General features: G+C 35.9%; 1 protein-coding gene across 1 annotated transcript in view; it reads right to left on the reverse strand.

Moving 5' to 3' along the window:
• LOC138695270 (protein slit-like) overlaps nucleotides 1-8,678 on the reverse strand; it is a 444,144-nt gene extending 435,466 nt beyond the window's left edge. The window contains exon 1 of the mRNA XM_069819707.1: nucleotides 7,950-8,678. Coding sequence (XP_069675808.1) covers nucleotides 7,950-8,188 — 239 coding nt within the window. The 5' untranslated portion in view covers nucleotides 8,189-8,678. The remainder of the gene's footprint in view (nucleotides 1-7,949) is intronic.
• Nucleotides 8,679-20,314: the final 11,636 nt, after the last annotated feature.

The following is a 20,314-nucleotide window of genomic DNA, read 5'->3' on the forward strand; positions in this document are numbered from 1 at the left end:
CTATAGAAAAGCATGAGCATGTGCATTAATTAAACAGTGCCCTAATCTATCTATAGACCGGTAGTCTACTTAGAAGCTATAGAAAAGCATGAGCATGTGCATTAATTAAACAGTGCCCTAATCTATCTATAGACCGGTAGTCTACTTAGAAGCTATAGAAAAGCATGAGCATGTGCATTAATTAAACAGTGCCCTAATCTATCTATAGACCGGTAGTCTACTTAGAAGCTATAGAAAAGCATGAGCATGTGCATTAATTAAACAGTGCCCTAATCTATCTATAGACCGGTAGGCTACTTAGAAGCTATAGAAAAGCATGAGCATGTGCATTAATTAAACAGTGCCCTAATCTATCTATATACCGGTAGGCTACTTAGAAGCTATAGAAAAGCATGAGCATGTGCATTAATTAAACAGTGCCCTAATCTATCTATATACCGGTAGGCTACTTAGAAGCTATAGAAAAGCATGAGCATGTGCATTAATTAAACAGTGCCCTAATCTATCTATAGACCGGTAGGCTACTTAGAAGCTATAGAAAAGCATGAGCATGTGCATGAATTAAACAGTGCCCTAATCTATCTATAGACCGGTAGGCTATTTAGAAGCTATAGAAAAGCATGAGCATGTGCATGAATTAAACAGTGTCCTAATCTATCTATATACCGGTAGGCTACTTAGAAGCTATAGAAAAGCATGAGCATGTGCATTAATTAAACAGTGCCCTAATCTATCTATAGACCGGTAGGCTACTTAGAAGCTATAGAAAAGCATGAGCATGTGCATTAATTAAACAGTGCCCTAATCTATCTATAGACCGGTAGGCTACTTAGAAGCTATAGAAAAGCATGAGCATGTGCATTAATTAAACAGTGTCCTAATCTATCTATATACCGGTAGGCTACTTAGAAGCTATAGAAAAGCATGAGCATGTGCATTAATTAAACAGTGCCCTAATCTATCTATATACCGGTAGGCTACTTAGAAGCTATAGAAAAGCATGAGCATGTGCATTAATTAAACAGTGCCCTAATCTATCTATATACCGGTAGGCTACTTAGAAGCTATAGAAAAGCATGAGCATGTGCATTAATTAAACAGTGTCCTAATCTATCTATATACCGGTAGGCTACTTAGAAGCTATAGAAAAGCATGAGCATGTGCATTAATTAAACAGTGCCCTAATCTATCTATAGACCGGTAGGCTACTTAGAAGCTATAGAAAAGCATGAGCATGTGCATTAATTAAACAGTGCCCTAATCTATCTATATACCGGTAGGCTACTTAGAAGCTATAGAAAAGCATGAGCATGTGCATTAATTAAACAGTGCCCTAATCTATCTATATACCGGTAGGCTACTTAGAAGCTATAGAAAAGCATGAGCATGTGCATTAATTAAACAGTGTCCTAATCTATCTATATACCGGTAGGCTACTTAGAAGCTATAGAAAAGCATGAGCATGTGCATTAATTAAACAGTGCCCTAATCTATCTATAGACCGGTAGGCTACTTAGAAGCTATAGAAAAGCATGAGCATGTGCATTAATTAAACAGTGCCCTAATCTATCTATATACCGGTAGGCTACTTAGAAGCTATAGAAAAGCATGAGCATGTGCATTAATTAAACAGTGTCCTAATCTATCTATATACCGGTAGGCTACTTAGAAGCTATAGAAAAGCATGAGCATGTGCATTAATTAAACAGTGCCCTAATCTATCTATATACCGGTAGGCTACTTAGAAGCTATAGAAAAGCATAAGCATGTGCATTAATTAAACAGTGCCCTAATCTATCTATATACCGGTAGTCTACTTAGAAGCTATAGAAAAGCATGAGCATGTGCATTAATTAAACAGTGTCCTAATCTATCTATATACCGGTAGGCTACTTAGAAGCTATAGAAAAGCATGAGCATGTGCATTAATTAAACGGTGCCCTAATCTATGTTATGTTCATATTTGTATGTAAACTAGGATTCTAATTTTTAAAGAAAAATTTAAATAAAAACGCTTGTATCTCAAAACAGCTTTTTTATTGTTGTTCTCCGCTCAATTTTTGTAGTTTGTACGCATTTCCCTAGTGAAATCAAAATTTTTAAACTTTTTTTTTCGGAGAAAAACTATTCTTAATTGCTTTGTACAGATTTAGTTTTTCAATTTTTTAACTAAAAATTACATCATTCTTACGCACTTATCACAAAAATTGTTACAAATCATACGACTTTAGGAACTTTATTCTTTAGATTTTAATTATGCATCCTAATGTACAGTCTTAAAGAATTTACAATAGTGGTGCGTGATTCGTAAGAATTCTTGTGATATATGTATAATAAAAATGTACTTTTGTAGTTAAAAATAAAAAAATAAAAAAAATCTGTAGAAGCAACTATGGAATTCACAACACATTTTTAGCTTCAGGATACTAACTAATTATAGAAATGATACTCCTGAATAGTCCATTCTTTATCCGTAATATTCATTTATCCTTAAAACTGAAGAATAAATGTATTTTACAAACATCTTCAAATTAAATGTTGAATGTTATGTTTTATTTAACGACTCTCGCAACTGCAGAGGTTATATCAGCGTCGCCGGATGTGCCGGAATTTTGTCCCGCAGGAGTTCTTTTACATGCCAGTAAATCTACTGACATGAGCCTATCGCATTTAAGCACACTTAAATGCCATCGACCTGGCCAGGGATCGAACCCGCAACCTTGGGCATAGAAGGCCAGCATACCAACTCGCCAACCAGGTCGACTCTTCAAATTAATGTAACTGAAAATAATGAGATTAGGACACAAATTTATATGACATTTTTTGCTCAGAATATCTTCGGAAATATGCTCCGTAAGTGGCGGTGAATCCTCGTGAATCACTCTGTATAATTACGAGAATTTTATCATGGATTTATTTAACTATAATACTAGTCTTAGATTTCAAAATAAAATAAAAAGATTTACATGAATGGTAACAGTGAAAGTAACTGTGATTGTAATAACATTTCAGCATATTTAGACAAAGAACGTCTATTTTTTTTAACAAGAGAAGCAATATCAAAACCCTTTGCATGACGTAAGAAAGAAATACCTTAGGACTCCTACGCATACCAGAAGCAAAGCACCGTCATAGAGACATCAATAATTAACTATGCCAACTAAACTTCTCACTTATTCATAACAGACACGAAAGAAATCCTTAAATTGCTAACTTTAAATTGTTCTGGAACTTGCATTATTACGTCATTTATAACTTACTAACTAGTAGTAAAATATGTATTTGCTAATAACATACAAAACCTGTGCAATACTTCATGGAGAAAATACCTAACTCCGTACTTCTGCTGAACAAAGTTCTGGGACCTCACCTATTAGAAGAAAGCCTTTTGAAAAATCATCCAGAACCAAAATTTTCAGGACTAAAAGTAAATGCTTTCGTTTCCTGAGACCCTATCGCTGCTCCAAGCAATGTATGCTACACAGTTGATCAAGTGCGGTAACATTCATTGGTCACTCCACCGAGTTAGCTCAGTGGCAGCGTATCACCTCCAGACTAGCCGGCCCGGGTTCGATTCACGGCGGGATCAGAAATTTTCGGGACTAAGAGAGGAGGTGGTGGTGTACAACTTCTAATAACCAATATGCCTGGGTTAAATCTCAAATCTCTCCGCAGTGCATATGAAGACAAGGCACGTCACTGTTGATTGTGATTCGTCCGTCGGATGGGAATGTTATGCCTGGTGGCCCCCATGATGCTATTCGACAGGAGTAGACTACGTGCCGGCACCGGGTTTTCCCTTTTCCCTTCCTCACCATCTTCATCCTCACCCATTCCAAAACTACTTTTACACAAACTCTGTTTTTGTGTTCATTTGATTGTTGTGATTTTACCTATTTTGTGGTAAAGTACACGGAAAGTGAAAAACGTAACATACTTTTTCGTGATTTGTGTGACAATTGTCAATGGTTGGTTCTGCTTCTTCTAAGTCTACTTTTCGATTTCCAATTGGACAATGGGCACCAATTTTAACGTTAAGTTTGTGAATATGTAATAGAAGGGGTGAGAATGATATAGTCCTAAGCCACACAGACAAAATTTTCCAGAAGAGCGTGTTAAAATGTTTAGAGTCCAATGTTATTTGGTGCGGTATCATAATTTCTTCGGCGTATAGTTAGACCTATACCTCATTTGTTGAGTAGGCCTACATTTTATAATATTTTACTTAAGTTATAGCTTCCCCGTATGTGTAAGAAATGAACAACAAAAAAAACATTTTTGTTAAAAGTGTGGCTTTCGACTACTTCATTCTCACCCCTTCAATTAATAAAAGGTGAACGGTTTTGAGGTTTTCAAAGCAGCTATTGTTGAACATTGAACTGCGATTTTTTTTTCTGTTAAGACACGGTGCATTATCCGATAAATGTGTATGTGCAAACTGTGAAACTATAGAATAAGCGAGTTTTCATAAGGTCGAGAATCAGTGACAGGTTAGATTTGGCTTCTTTAGGCTTTTGCTTAGCCGTGCATATATGTTTTTTGATAGATAGGTCCCGCGCCGTGGTCTAAGGCATCCTGCGAGCTGGTTCGAGTCCTCATGGGGGAAGAAATTTTCTCAAGAAATTTCGGCCAATGTATGGGACCGGTGCCCACCCAGCATCGTGATGCACTTGGGGAGCTACGATAGGTAGCGAAATCAGGTTACGAAAGACAGCTATAACGACTGGTGGGATCATCGTGCTAACCACACGATAACTCCATTCTGGTTGGATGATCGTTCATCTCTGCTTCAGCATGTGAACGTGAGACCAGCAGCCGGCTGGTCGGTCATGGTCCTTCATGGGCTGCCGTAGCTCGGATTATTATTATTATTATTATTATTATTATTATTATTATTATTATTATTATATAGATACATTAGATAAAAGCGATTTTTCGTAAAGTTGAAGAATAGTGACAGGTTAGGTTTGGTTTGTTCAGGCTTTTGGTATTCCTTGCATATAAACTTTTTGGTGAAATGGCACATAACTGTAAGTAAAATGAGCAATTTTGTATTTTTTTTTTGTCGTAGAAATTATCCATTTTTAACCTTTTTTTATTTGGAGTTCGTAATATTTCACGAGTTTTTTTTTTTAATTTAAACTATAATTTTCGACATTTTTTCTGCAATTTTCGTTTCTGAGAAACCATGAAATATGACCATTTTTGAAAGAAAGAAAGAAAAAGAGAGCCATCGGCGTAGCTCAGTCGGTTAAAGGCGCTTGCTTGCCGGTCTGAAGTTGCGCTCGGGCGCGGGTTCGATCCCCGCTTGGGCTGATTACCTGGTTGGGTTTTTTCCGAGGTTTTCCCTAACCGTAAGGTGAATGTCAGGTAATCTATGGCGAATCCTCGGCCTCATCTCGCCAAATACCGTCTCGCTATCACCAATCTCATCGACGCTAAATAACCTCGTAGTTGATACAGCGTCGTTAAATAACCAACTAAAAAAAAAAAACAAAAAGAGGCAGTTATGACGGCCAACAATTTCACCATAAATGTATCTTTAGATCTTTCGTTGGTATATCCGCTAATCCTTTTCTCCATCTATGCTTGCAATAGCCCATTTTATTGCTCTTAGCATTCTTTCTCACTATTGTCAATGACTAACCTATTAATCACTCTAAGTTTCCTCCTTTCCCCATTTCAATCCATTAACAAAACCCCTCTATTTATTCCTACAGTATATTACTTCTTTACAATCCATATAACCCTAATTATCATCTTCTAATCTAGCACTTCTTACAGGCTCCTAAATTCATTCCCTCCGTACTTCCTTATAAATACAACAAAACCTACTTTATCATCTTACTGCACCGGTCCACCACACATCATCACTATACCTAACAGAACTGGAATGTAAACATTTGGAGGACAAAATCCCTAGTAAAACGGGGTAACACACGTCATCCCAGTTTTACAATTCTGCGGTTAATTTGTTAGATCTGCCGTATAAAACTGAAGACCTCGGGTATAAATAAAGATAATTCACAATGTACATCGTACAGTTTATACCTTTTACTCCATATATAAAAGAATTATATTTTTAAGCAGCACATTCTTACAATCTGTTAACACATTCACATATTTCTTCGACTTAATGAAAGATAATGTGGCTTATTGACAGATTACTACCACAAAACAAGTAAGTCTAAATTTTCAGGGTTATCAGTCATCACTATTTATTGCCATGGTCTTCGATAAGGGATGTTCACTGAATCTCTTGCCACATTATTACTAATACATACTGTAACGTAAATATGGTTTCGGATAAAGTCACTACGGACCATAGGCGAAGAGAGAACCGTTTCCTTGGGGGAGGGGGGGGGCAAAACCATAGAATCCCGATATAACGAGGTTACGAGGGATATCATTTACTTACTCCACTGTTAAGGCTGGTTCACAATAAACCGGGAACGGAAACGACAACGAGAATGAGAACGGAAATAATGTTAAAATAAATGTATTTAAATGTGAGCATTCACAATAGTTAAATACATTTATTTTAACAATATTTTCGACCTCGTTCTCGTTGTCGTTTCCGTTCCCGGTTTATTGTGAACCAGCCTTTATAGCTTGACCATGGTACAGTATATCGGAATATGATAATTTAATAAAAGTATTTTTGGGGTGCATGCTTCTTATAGTGTTACATCCATATCCACGATGTTTCGGGCCGAGTTGCATAGGGCTTCAACTGTAGGTATACTACAAATTATAATAGGGCATAACCATAGGCAGAGTTACAGGAGGGTATGTGGGAGCACTGCCCCCCCCCCCCAAATTTGTCTGAACTCTTTTTTTTTTTCTCTTAACATTACAAGATATTGAATTCAAAAGACTTTTCTTGCTTTTGTTTATGAATGGGATATTATTTGTAAATACTACCATCGTACCATCTTCCTGGAAAATGGTAGTTTTCACAAAAAAAATCTTTGGACTAAGGTTGTTTTATGAAAACTACTGAAAATTTTCACTCCTTTAACATGGTACTATGGTTTCCCCCCCCCCACTAACACCTTATTCAGTAGATGGCCACTGCAGATTTCTAACACATTAGTACAGGCTCCTGCAAAAGAAACATTGCAGTGCTTCCATTCCTCAAACGAGGTACAGAGATTCTTATACATTCAGAAATTTAGAATAAATATTATAGTCTAGACACATGATCTGAAGACATTAATTCGTCAATTTAAGCACAGAAACTTAATCATAAACAAAAGCAAGAAAAGTCTTTTGTATTTAATATTTTCTAATGTTAATAGAAAATAAAAATAGTTGAGACAAGTTTGGGAGGGGGCGGTGCCCCCATGCCTCCCCCCCCCCCATAACTCCGCTTAAGCTACTTACTATCACATCTTCATTTACAGCTCGAAAATGATGTTTATTACGTTGCATGTAGCCTATCTAACGTTGTTTTGTAACATACAATAAATGTAAATAAACATTTTGACAATCTAGCTCATATAATATCTAATATACCTGTTTAAATGGTATTTTAGTCAAATTTACCCCGACATCAAGTTTAAATGATTCTATGTTATGTTGTGCTTGCGATCTTCTCCGTCTGCTATAAAAACAAGTTTCGAAACAGAGGGCTGTGTGAAGTTCCATTACTTTAAGAAATAATCATTCTACCAGAAAACATTGCTGGTACAGTTGGTCGTTTTGTGGAAATTCACTATACTACGATATAAGTGCTTTTAAATTCGATAAGGTAAAATCTCTCATTCTACAACGCATAATCCTTTCATATTCCCTCACATCATGTACGCGGGACTAACACTACCCCTCTTGTACACCCCTTAGATACAAAAACACGAATAACGCGCGCTTCGGTACAGCGAAGTAGAGCCTGACACACTACGACTCAAGAAACAGGTATTATGTTAATGTTCCACTCTTGTACTTACACTCTTTCGGCGTCGGTGGGCAGATTCCTCGGTACCTGGGTCAGACCTCGGTGAGAGCAGTCGACAGCCAGCCCAGTGCAAGAGCAAGCCCATGGACACCGCGTCAACTCCCCCATCTGGTGATGAGCCGGTGCCAGAATGCCTCCTCCGATGACATGGGCAGTCCCCAAGATAATGTCGTTGCTGCCTTGGCCAGGGGCGGCCATCAGCATCACCACCAAAATCACCACTATCACCATTATGTCACTTGATTTCTCACCACGCGAGAGAGTTCAATAGTCACCGGTTTGGGCGCCAAACGCCACAAGACAAAATGTAGGTCCCAATCGGCGACACATTTTTTGTAACTAAAACCTCGTTTACTCGTATTTCTACGCCTTCTCCCCGATATCCACACGTTTTTCCTACCTTTCCACTCTTGTCAGCAAGTTTCGTATTTGTTTGGGTCACTTCACCTCTCACAAGTTCATGAAAGTTACATTCTAAATCAAATCTATGGACAATTCAAACACAAACACTTGAAAGTTTCGTAAAACTATTTCAGTCGTGTTGCTTTTCTTTCAAGAAAAGAAAAATACAAGAGAAGACTGTCACATTTTGTTTTGTTTATGTCGGTATAGAGATCGCTAGGGCTAGGGTTGGTTGTCAGAGCGGCGCGCGATTCCCGTATGCACTTCCACCTCTGCCGAAGGCCCTCGCCTAACTAAACGAGCTGACTGCCTGCATGCATCGCCCGACCGCCTTCATCTGTCTCGTGCAGACCGCGCGGCGCGTGCACACAGTTCCGAGTATTCCCGTCAGGAGGCGACACTTGCAACGCCCCCGCCTCTTGAAAAGCAACTCCAAAAATCTTACGTGTGCGGAACAAAAGGGCATCGTAGTAATTATAGGCGTAGGATGCTAGATTTGTTTATCATCTACTCATTATTATTTCTGTATTTACTCAGTTTGTTTTGTAAGTGGATATTATAAAAAATAAGAAACGAACAAAGAAAGAAAAAGAGAATAACATCGAAATAAGTTGGAAATAAATGAGGGAGAAGTAGAGAAAGGTATGAAAAGGTAGAGAAAAAACAAAAGAAAAGAGAAAAGAAGACAATCCAACTATGAAAGAAAGGAATAAGGGAGAATTAGAGAAGAGTATGAAAAGATAGAGGAAAAAACGAAAGAAAAGAGAAAAGAAAACAATCGAACTATATAAGAAAGCAATAAGGAAGAATTAGAGAATAGTATGAACAGGTAAAGAAAAAACAAAAGAAAAGGAAAAAGAAGACAATCGAACTATGTAAGAAAGGAATAAGGGAGAATTAGAGAATAGTATGAAAATGTAGAGAAAAAAAAACAAAAGAAAAGAGAAAAGAAAGCAATCGAACTATGTAAGAAAGGAATAAGGAAATAGTAGAGAACGATATGAAAAATAGTACAGAAAAACACGTTCAAACCTTGATTTAGAAAGGAATTTTTTTTCTGGAAACAAAACATTTTTTGAGATTATTATTGTGTGAGGTATGATGTCATCGATAAAATTTTTTAATGACACTCTATAATAATTGTTTAATATCATCTAAAAGAGCATATTTTTTAAATGTAATATTTCATTTTTTTTATTTTATCATAGTTGGCCATCGGCGTAGCTCAGTCGCCTGAGGCTATTGCCTACCTATCCGGTGTTGCTCTCGGCGTTGGTTCGATTCCCGCTTGGGCTGATTACCTGGTTGGATTTTCCCCAAATACAAAGCGAATGTCAGGCAATCTATGGCAAATTCTGGGCCTCACTTCGCCAAATACTAACACGCTATCATCAATCCCATCGACACTAAATAATCAAGTAGTTGATAGAACGTCGTGAAATAACCAACTAAAACACACACTATGGTTATGGTTACTATGGTGACAATGTCATTGTTTATATATTTTATTACTCCCTGTGTTATTAAAGCAGTCCTATCGATGAAATCAACATAAAACAAGGTATTCTTAACAGAAATAGTAATATGCGTTACAAGAGCGGTATGTTGAAGTTTTCATGTTCGAGGAAAAGTTTGAAAAAGCGAAACGTAGTTGAGCTTTTTTAATTTCCGAGAATTGAAAGAAAACATACCGCTCGTGTATCGTACATTATTTTGTGCAAAGATCGTTTATTACATACCTGAAAGAGGAATTTCTGATTAGTTGCAATGAAATCTCCATCTTGGTTTCTGTTCAATGACGGCAAAGTTGCAAAACAAAAATATCTATCTTCAACGTTGTTGCTTTAAAATGTTTTCTGTGTTTACTATACTCCAGCAGGCCGTGATATACGTCTGTCTTCCCCCTCCCCCCCTCCAGTCTATAAATGCGAACTTAAAACAAACGGCTTCCTTAATGTTACATGCATCACGAATGCAGTAACTTTAGTGGAGTTGTAGAGTTTACTTAATTTTTGCAAATATTTAAAAACAATAATTAACAGTGCAATTTAGGTGAAATTGCAATGGTAAGTTTCCAATTTATAATTATTACTATATTGAACGTCTCTAAAAATAATATGTTAAAAGCCTAAAGCAGTAAAATCAATATGTCACTTAAGCGGTAAGAAGAGGGAAATTGTTATGTGTGTTAGGTTGGGAATACTGAATGTGGAATTTTAGACTTACCGCGGATTGGTTTTGTGCGGAAACCAAGCAAATACGCACGATCTCGCACAAATGTTATTTTTATGTCTCAGATATGTCCGTGTTCTCTGAATTTCATTTTTATTCTACTCATAGTTGACAGAGAAATAGGTGACAGATTTCGATGAGTGTCGTTAAAAAGTGTGCGTACCTTTTGTTGTGTAAGTCTTCTCTCACCAAATCCAATTTTCGTTAGAATCTCAATTCTCTGTCTCTTCTGTTAAGAACATCTTACTTTATGTTTATTTCATCAATAATACTGTTTCCACAATACAGAGACTAACAAAATATATCAACACTAAAACTGTTACCATAGTAACTATAACCACAGTCTAGTATATACAGTCACGAAGCTCGATACGTAGGGAATATGCATCCATAGATAATTGCTAACCACTAGGATCGCTACTATCGCCTCATCACAGACAATGCGAAATAGTAACGGCACAGTCTATTGTTTCTAGTACCTCCACAACTCAAGCTTCGTGACTATATACTAGACTGTGCTATAACTATGTCCACCGCTTGGAGTAACGGTCAGCGTGTCTGACAGTGAAACGAGCGGGTTCGGGTTTTATGTATTGTATTGTATTTATTTATACTTCATGGTACTCATACATCGCTTCACAGCTAGAATATGGAACATGTCAAACAAAAAATTAATAGTAGGTCTACTGCAAAGTCTTGATTATAGTCACAGTCTAGTTGAAATATATGCAGAAGAGTCTACAATATAGTCTACTAGAACACACAAAGGGTTAGTATCGATACTTAATATAAGACAGAAATATTCATGTAGCGTTGTTGAATGTCATAAATTCACCTGCAGAATAGAAGGCGTCATAAATTAGGTACATCTTTCTTTTTAGTGAGTTATTCTATGTCGCTGTATCAACATCTCACGTTATTTAGCATCTGAATGAAATGAAGGTGATAATGCCGGTGAAATGAGACCGGAATTCAGCACCGATAGCTATCCAGCATTTGCTCATATTGGGCTGAGGCAAAACCTCGGAAAAAACCTAAATTAGGTAACTTGCCCCGACCAGAATTCGAACCCGGGTCACCTGGTTTCGCGGTCAGACGTTCTAACCGTTACTCCACAGGTGTGGACAGGTACGGGTCATTCATTTTTAGTATGTTGTTTTACGACGCTGTATCAACATCTCAGATTATTTAGCGTCTGAATGAAATGAAGATGATAATGCCAATAAAATGAGTCCGGGGTTCAGCACCGTTAGTTACTCAGCATTTGCTCATATTGGGTTGAGGGAAAACCCCTGAAAAAACCTCAACTAGGTAACTTGCCCCGACCGGGATTCGAACCCGGGCCACCTGGTTTCGCGATCAGACGCACTAACCGTTACTCCACAAGTGTGAACAGGTACATTTTTAATTTTTTCCTAAATAATCTTATGTTTTGAGTTCGATTTCTTATAGGCCTATCCATATGGAGACCAGTAAAATATTTTACTAACATACAACGTACCTGGTTTCCTTTCTGATAGCACGATAGATTTGCCGATGGAGTATGAAAGTAATTTTTTTGACAAGTACTTATGCTATGAACTGTTGAATTAGTTACAATATTTTCACGATTACATACGAGGGAGTTTATTAATGAAAACACGGGCTACATTGACAAGTGGACATTAATCATAGTTTTCTTTTTAATTGTCCTACACGATTCCCTAGGTTTGGCACCCTTATTTAAAGATTAAAACTGAGATAAAACCTAATAATTTTATCCTTCTAGGGAGAAGATCTAAAAAAATATCAATATTCATGCACATACAGAAGATTATAGAAACACATACGTAGTGGACAATAGTAATAGTAATAATAATAATAATAATAATAATAATAATAATAATAATTTATTATTATTGATCGTGGCACTTAATGTCTCTACCAGAGTGCTGCATTGGAGTTAAATCGCTCGCTTGAACTCGGTCGAGTGTCGCACCCTCGAGTGAGATACGATCGGTCGTGATACGCTCGTAATAAATAGAAACACAGTACAAGGTCATCTCACCGACATGTCTTATCTTGTATGGAAGGCGACAGATAAGATACACATGTTTTGCTCACACTGTAAAAATAAGGCTTTATTTTCTGCGTTTATGACAAACGTTTAATGGAACAGTCAATGGAACGTACCAAAACATGAAGTTATAAATAAAATAGTATGAAAAACTTCGATATACAGTTATTATTGCTAATTAATAATTATTCAATATTTGATTTACCACATATAATATGATAGGTCCATACATAGTGTTCCACCTATATACTGCGACAATGTAGAAACGTTTTACAAAATATTATTGATATAGCAGTAGATTAATAACAATATTAATACAGAGATAACGTCACAGAAAATATAATAAAACGAATAATCATGCTGCACAACTGTTACAGACGCAAAGATTGATACACTAATTATTAGAGATTATTATTATTATTATTATTATTATTATTATTATTATTATTATTATTATTATTACTAGAAAACTTGATACGGTTCTTGCATTATCGTGATTGTGTTCTCCGTTTATAATTATTACATTTACATCCAATAACATCTATCAGATGTGGCAAAAACAAAATCACTCCTGTGTGGGGGGGGGGGGGGAAACCTTTACCTACAACATTTACATTACATTTTAAAGCAAGTTTTGTAGTTGTACTATGGAGAGGTTAGTTAAACACTGCAAAGTTTTGAAATGATAAACATCTATGATGTTACTACACAGTTCATCACTGTAACAAGAACGAATGTCTAACGCTCGGCTTATACCGTTCGAGGATTTATCGCTCGCGCTACCTTTCGGATTACGCTATGAACTACTTGGCGCTCGAGCGAAAACGTCCGATTCAGACTCTTGTTTCTACATACACCTAATTGAACCGTTGAGCAACATTTTGTTCGATAGAACAACAAAAAAGTTCTCCACATTCTTTACGAAACCACCTCTTACTGCTTGTAGAGATAAAGTTTGTAGAGCGACATGATACCGCCACTGCTTGCCTCCAGTACGTGAATGAAACACTCAACAATGTACAGGAAACTCCTCGATTACATGGTATAATCACGACACCTGCTTTGGTCACCGGTGCTTTAAAGGTTGGTTTGAACAATGTGGGTAAAATTAAAAGGAAGAATAGAACTAATACAAATAAATAGTGGGCTATATATTTCCTTTAACCCACTACTAAAACCGCAATATGGGCCGCATTCAGCATGTTGTGGATCGATTCCCTGCCGCGGTACTGCAGTAAATGCATTAATTCATTGCCGTCAGACACCCACACTTCCAGACAGTGAACTGCCTTCCAACTCGTCCAATGCAATATGACAAGAATAATAAGAACCTGTATCATGCATAACTCCTACATCGTCGTAGTGGATATCTGATCCACCTTCATTATTATGTTGTGGTGGTAGTGTTGATTTTAGTGGTAATAGTGGTGCTGATAGTGACATTGATAGTTGTAGTTGTTGGTTTGCGGCTTTAGTTGTGGTATGGCGATTGTCATCGTGTTGTTGACAAGTAATAATGTATTGTGACGTCTCATTAAAAAAAATTAAAGCCATTCGATATTGCTCTGTTAACATGAATGGTACTCCAAAGGCTTTTGTAAATTATAGATAAATAAGAAGATTTTGTTGACCTACAAATTATAAAAAATATCTAAAATAAGGCAATTATGACTTAAAAGTATTTAAAGAACGCCCATAAAAACTAAAAAATAAAATAAAATAAAAATAGTCTTATATTGTGTATTTGGCATAGTTGCAAAAGAGGTTTTGTAATTTGTACCATTTAATACTTAAACAACCAATTCATAATAAACTGCCATAATTTGATCCAGGTACGAACATTGAAGTACTTATATTACATTATTTATTTATTTAGTTATTCATTTGCTTCTTTATTTATTTACTTGCTTATTTGTTTATTTACTTATATTTATTTGTTGATTTATTTAAATTATTCATTTTAATTGATTAATTAAAATAAATATATTTATGATATTTATTTATTTATATTGCATCAATTTTATCTAAGAACTTCTAGATAATTTATTTTGTGCGAGATCATGCGTATTTGCATGGTTTCCGCACAAAACCAATCCGCGGTAAATCTAAAATTCCACATTCAGTATTCCCAACCTAACACAAATAACAATTTCCCTCTTCTTACCGCTTAAGTGACATATTGATTTTACTGCTTTAGGCTTTTAATATATTATTTTTAGAGACGTTCAATATAGTAATAATTATAAATTGGAAACTTACCATTGCAATTTCACCTAAATTGCACTGTTAATTATTGTTTTTAAATATTTGCAAAAATTAAGTAAACTCTACAACTCCACTAAAGTTACTGCATTCGTGATGAAAGTAACATTAAGGAAGCCGTGAAAAAATCAACAAGATTCCAGACTCATCATAGACTGGGGGGGGGGGAAGACAGACGTATATCACGGCCTGCTGGAGTATAGTAAACACAGAAAACATTTTAAAGAAACAACGTTGAAGATAGGTATTTTTGTTTTGCAACTTTGCCATCACTGAACAGAAACCAAGATGGAGATTTCATTGCAACTAATTAGAAATTCCTCTTTCAGGTATGTAATAAACAATCTTCGCACAAAATAATGTACGATACACGAGCGGTATGTTTTATTTAAATTCTCGGAAATTAAAAAAGCTCAACTACGTTTCGCTTTTTCAAACTTTTCCTCGAACATGAAAACTTCAACATACCGCTCTTGTAACGCATATTACTATTACCTTCGATTACTACGCATGCTACCTAGTTGCAGTGTATATTGCTGTACAGATATAGCAGTGAACAAGCGAACATTACATAAAATCGAATTGCAATAATTCTTTACACTCTCCTTTATCTTTTAAAGAAATGAAATATAATTATTTCACAACAGAGGACGTTATATATGCGATTTTCAATAACGAACCAAGCGTTTCTTGTAATTTGCAATACCAAATAAATAATTTGAAAATAACTGCATCCACGTGTAACGCTTTTCAAACTACTGGAGTACGGTATAACATCATTGCCATTATAATAATAGCAGTACTGTTATGCGAAAACAAATCTTTTAAAATGTAATTTCGCCAGAATTGCTTCTTTGATTTCCGGCTCACATTAGCTTTTACATCTTGCAAAATATTACTTGAAGAAGCAAGTCTAAGCATAGCCAACTTACCATCATCGAATAGCTTGGACCTTAATATTTTTGGCATGGTTAGGTTCATCAATTACGTTTATATGCTTGACCCATCTATACGCCTACGTATGTGCTGCTGAAAATCGTAATAATTTTCATGAAGGATGGATAGAACAGAGAAAAATTCTCTCTGGCACCGGTACTCGAACCCGGGTTTTCAGCTCTACGTGCTGACGCCACACCGGATTCCAGTTCCGATGCCGGATCGAATTCCCTCAGTTTAAGTTCTACCTCTCAGTTTTCCCTTTGGTGGCCTACCTTTCATGCACTGTGTCACAGATGTGTGACAGTGGCACAATGTCCAACGCATTATGTACAGAGGTGCACTCATTACGAGTGACTAAGTGGCCGGGATCCGACGGGATGACCGCCGTCTTGAATCACTAAGAGATTACTTACACATATCATATTATTATGATGTACCGAAGTACATATGATATTTCCGTGCAGGAATTCTGCGTTATCATATGATGAAGGATGGATGGAACATTGTCACATATTTTGTGACACATAGGCCTTAGGTACATGAGGGTAGGCCACCAGAGGGAAAAACTGTGAGGTAGGACTTAAACTGAAGGGATTCGATCCTGCATCGGAACTGGAATCCGGTGTGGCTTAGTTGATAAAGCGTCAGCACGAAGAGGTGAAAAATCCGGGTTCGAGTCCCCGTGCCGGAGACAATTTTTCTCTGTTCTATCCATCCTTCATCATATGGTAACGCAGAATTCCTGCACGGAGTTAGTTAGTTAGTAGGGTTTAAAAAGGGCGCGTCAGCATCTATGGCTATTTGCGCCCTTATCTAAAATTCTTTACAGAACAGAGACTATACAATAATCAGAATGCTTAAAGAACTAAAAAACGTTGTCACGATTAAAACGAGGTATACAAATGCAGTTTCAACAGGGTGATGCATAAAACATTATAAAAATCTCAGACCTTAACTAGTATTTAAAAAGAGACAAAATAACAATAAAAATGCTACCATAAATAAATTATCTGGCGTATTTCTAAAATACTCCGATGTAAAAGGTCCGAATGTCAAGTTTGTTAAAAAACTTATATACTAAATAACAAGTGTAACCTCCGGATGTAAAGGGTCCGGAGGATAATTAACACGGGTCAAAAACTAAATCACCCTGTCCAGTCCAGTACTCGATAAAAATCTCAGGACTGCATTTGTACAATTAAAATCATTTCCTAGAGCGTCACGAAGAGTCGGCCGAATTTCCTGCACGGAAATATCATATGTACTTCGGTACAGCATAATAATAATAATAATAATAATAATAATAATAATAATAATAATAATAATAATAATAAAAATAATTTTATTTATTTATTTATTTATTTATTTATTTATTTATTTATTTATTTATTTATTTATTTATAATATTAATGTGCGAAACAACAGCACAAGGCCAATTACAGTTTAGCACAAGATACAAACAAAACAACAAATGATGATGAGAATGAATGATAGAAATTGCAGTGAGATGAAATACAATCAGTATAATAGTCTACATTAATCAATTGACCAAATGCAACAAAATAAATAGCACAAATAATAATTATTAAAATTAGTTCAGTGAGATAATTAAAAATAATGGCAATTGAATAGAGTGAATTACAAATGTATTAATGAAATCAAATAAATGAAGACTGGAATAATATAAGTAATATTGTAAAGATATGAATTGGCAAGAATAATATAATACATATATTGACAATGGCATAAATTAATAAAAATGACATAAAAACTCAAAAGATATAGGCTACTACACATTAAATGGATCCAAGTTCAATCCATGCAAATTAGCATATTTAATACATCTGCAGACCGGAGACAGAGATTTAGAACTCCTATTATAAAACATTTTATGAAATCTTAAACCCTTAGCAGGAATATGAAGACTGATATTGCTTATGAAAGATTCACAATCAATATCACCCTTAATGATTTTACAAAAAAATAAATAATCAAGATCCTGACGTCTGGTAAACAAACTACCGCAATTAAAATATTAGCAATTAGTCTCATAGTTATAATCGGAATTTGGTAAAAATCTATAAGAACACAAGGAAATAAATTTTCTTTGAATATTCTCCAATTTAGCCGAGTCAGTGGAAGTAATGGAGTTCCATACAACAGATGCATATTCAAGCTTGGATCTAACCAATGTATAGTATAAAATTAATAAACACATAGGAGTAGAAAAAGAATAAGTTATAGATCTGATTAGACCAAGCATTCTTAATGAATGGGTATAAATATATTGCACATGATCATGAAAATATAATTTTGAATCAAGTAAGACACCAAGATCTCTAATACAATCTTTCTTGGTAATTACGACATTACTAAGAGAATACTTAAATTTTTGGGAAGTAGTCTTAAGTGAGAAGAAAATAACAAAAGTTTTGGATTGATTAATTTTCATTCCATTTTCAACAGACCATTGTAAAATTGAATTAATGTCATTTTGAAGAATTTGACAATCAGCCGAACTATTAATTTTACGAAAGAAACTATTAATTTTACGAAAGAGACTATTAATTTTTGCGAAATAATAATAATAATAATAATAATAATAATAATAATAATAATAATAATAATAATAATAATAATATGTAATAATTTTCGCTGCAAATTTAAGAATCTTGGGATACATTTCATAATTTAAGGAATTGTAAAACTAAGGAGGTCGTCTTTATATGTCAATTTCAATAATGTAGTATGTGAAAAATCAATGATTTCTAGCTACATCTTTAGAGGCAAATTTACTGCTTTTCTGTACAATCTTTGCACCGCTACGTCTCTTTCGCTGCGTTCTGGTAGGGGAAGACAAGTAACCCGCGCTCAGGGAAATCTGGTTACCTAGCGCGCTTGCTCGTACAGGCTTGAATATGCACCAATGCCTTAGTATATCACCATCAGAAATCCACACTATCTCCAAGACTTCATCCCAGCTGGTTTTAGTAGTGCAGATGACACGTGAAATGAGGTGCAGGAGGAGAGTGTTAACGGAATGAGAGAGGAAAACGTGAGCATCTCTAAAGAAATCCTCTGCAACTTCTGCTTTGTCTACCAAAAATTCCATCATGACCTCGCCGAGAATCGAACCCGGGTCGCCTGGACCAGCGCGTTAGCACTTGAGCAACAGACGCGGTTTTGGGTGGAGGGGGAAATGGTGACAAGCCTGCTATAGTCCGTTTTTGAACATAAGAACCTCGGATATGAATGACAAATCCTTGGCCACTAATGACAACGAAATGTATCTTCATTGCAATTATCGCTATCATGATCGTCATAATAATCATCATTATAATTAACATCGTGGCTTAAGCCCCTTGGTCTGCTGCGACTCAGACTGGAAGTTGTTCCGTCGTTTCTTCTGCCGCCCAAGATCTCTCTTCCCAAGGGATCTGCCTAAAAACAGTCTCTGGGGATAGTCTGTGGTTGAGTGAGCTCGTCCCAGTTATTACGGTAAATCCTGATAATTTCATTGACGGCTGTTGTGTTTAAAATATCACTGGAATGTCTTCATTTCGTTTATGGACATAAGGGTACGCATAACCTATCCGAGTGGGCGGCTGAGTTTTGACGGAGAACCACAGTCTTAGTAGTATATACAGTCACGAAGCTCACTACGTAGGGAATACGCATCCCTAGATAGCTGCTAACCACTAGGATCGCTACTATCGCTTCATTACAGACAATGCGAAATAGTACCGGCACAGTCTATTGTTCCTAGCACCCTCACAACTCAAGCTTCGTGACTGAACATACTAGACTGTGGTAGAACTCTGTGACCGGAAGGAAAAAGGTCTTAAGTTAATGTTTTGTGAAAATGAGATTTTTATATATTCTGAAAGCGGAAACAATTCTCTACAATCTGGTAAAACGGTTAAAGTCAAATAAGACTCCTGACTGGATTTATAGAGCGTTACCAAATGTCCTAAGTACTTTTTGAATCGAGCACACACAGAATAAAGGACTTAATAATATTTAATACTTTATTCCTTACAAACATCACATGTTTACTTTCCATGCTTCCTTATTAAAAAGGGCTAACTTGTATTTTAGCTATTTTATCACATACTGATGACCTTTCCTTTTAAAACTTTAAGCACCAGGTAAACAGTCCTATATTGTTTAAGATCTATTCTGCATTCCTAATGATTTACATCTTGTCTATGCGGATGACGTGAATATGTTAGGAGAAAATACACAAACGATTAGGGAAAACACGGAAATTGTACTTGAAGCAAGTAGAGCGATCGGTTTGGAAGTAAATGCCGAAAAGACAAAGTATATGATTATATCTCGTGACCAGAATATTGTACGAAATGGAAATATAAAAATTGGAGATTTATCCTTCGAAGAGGTGGAAAAATTCAAATATCTTGGAGCAACAGTAACAAATATAAATGACACTCGGGAGGAAATTAAAC

This window comes from Periplaneta americana, chromosome 2 (assembly GCF_040183065.1).
Source record: "Periplaneta americana isolate PAMFEO1 chromosome 2, P.americana_PAMFEO1_priV1, whole genome shotgun sequence".
Taxonomy (NCBI): Eukaryota; Metazoa; Arthropoda; class Insecta; order Blattodea; family Blattidae; genus Periplaneta; species Periplaneta americana.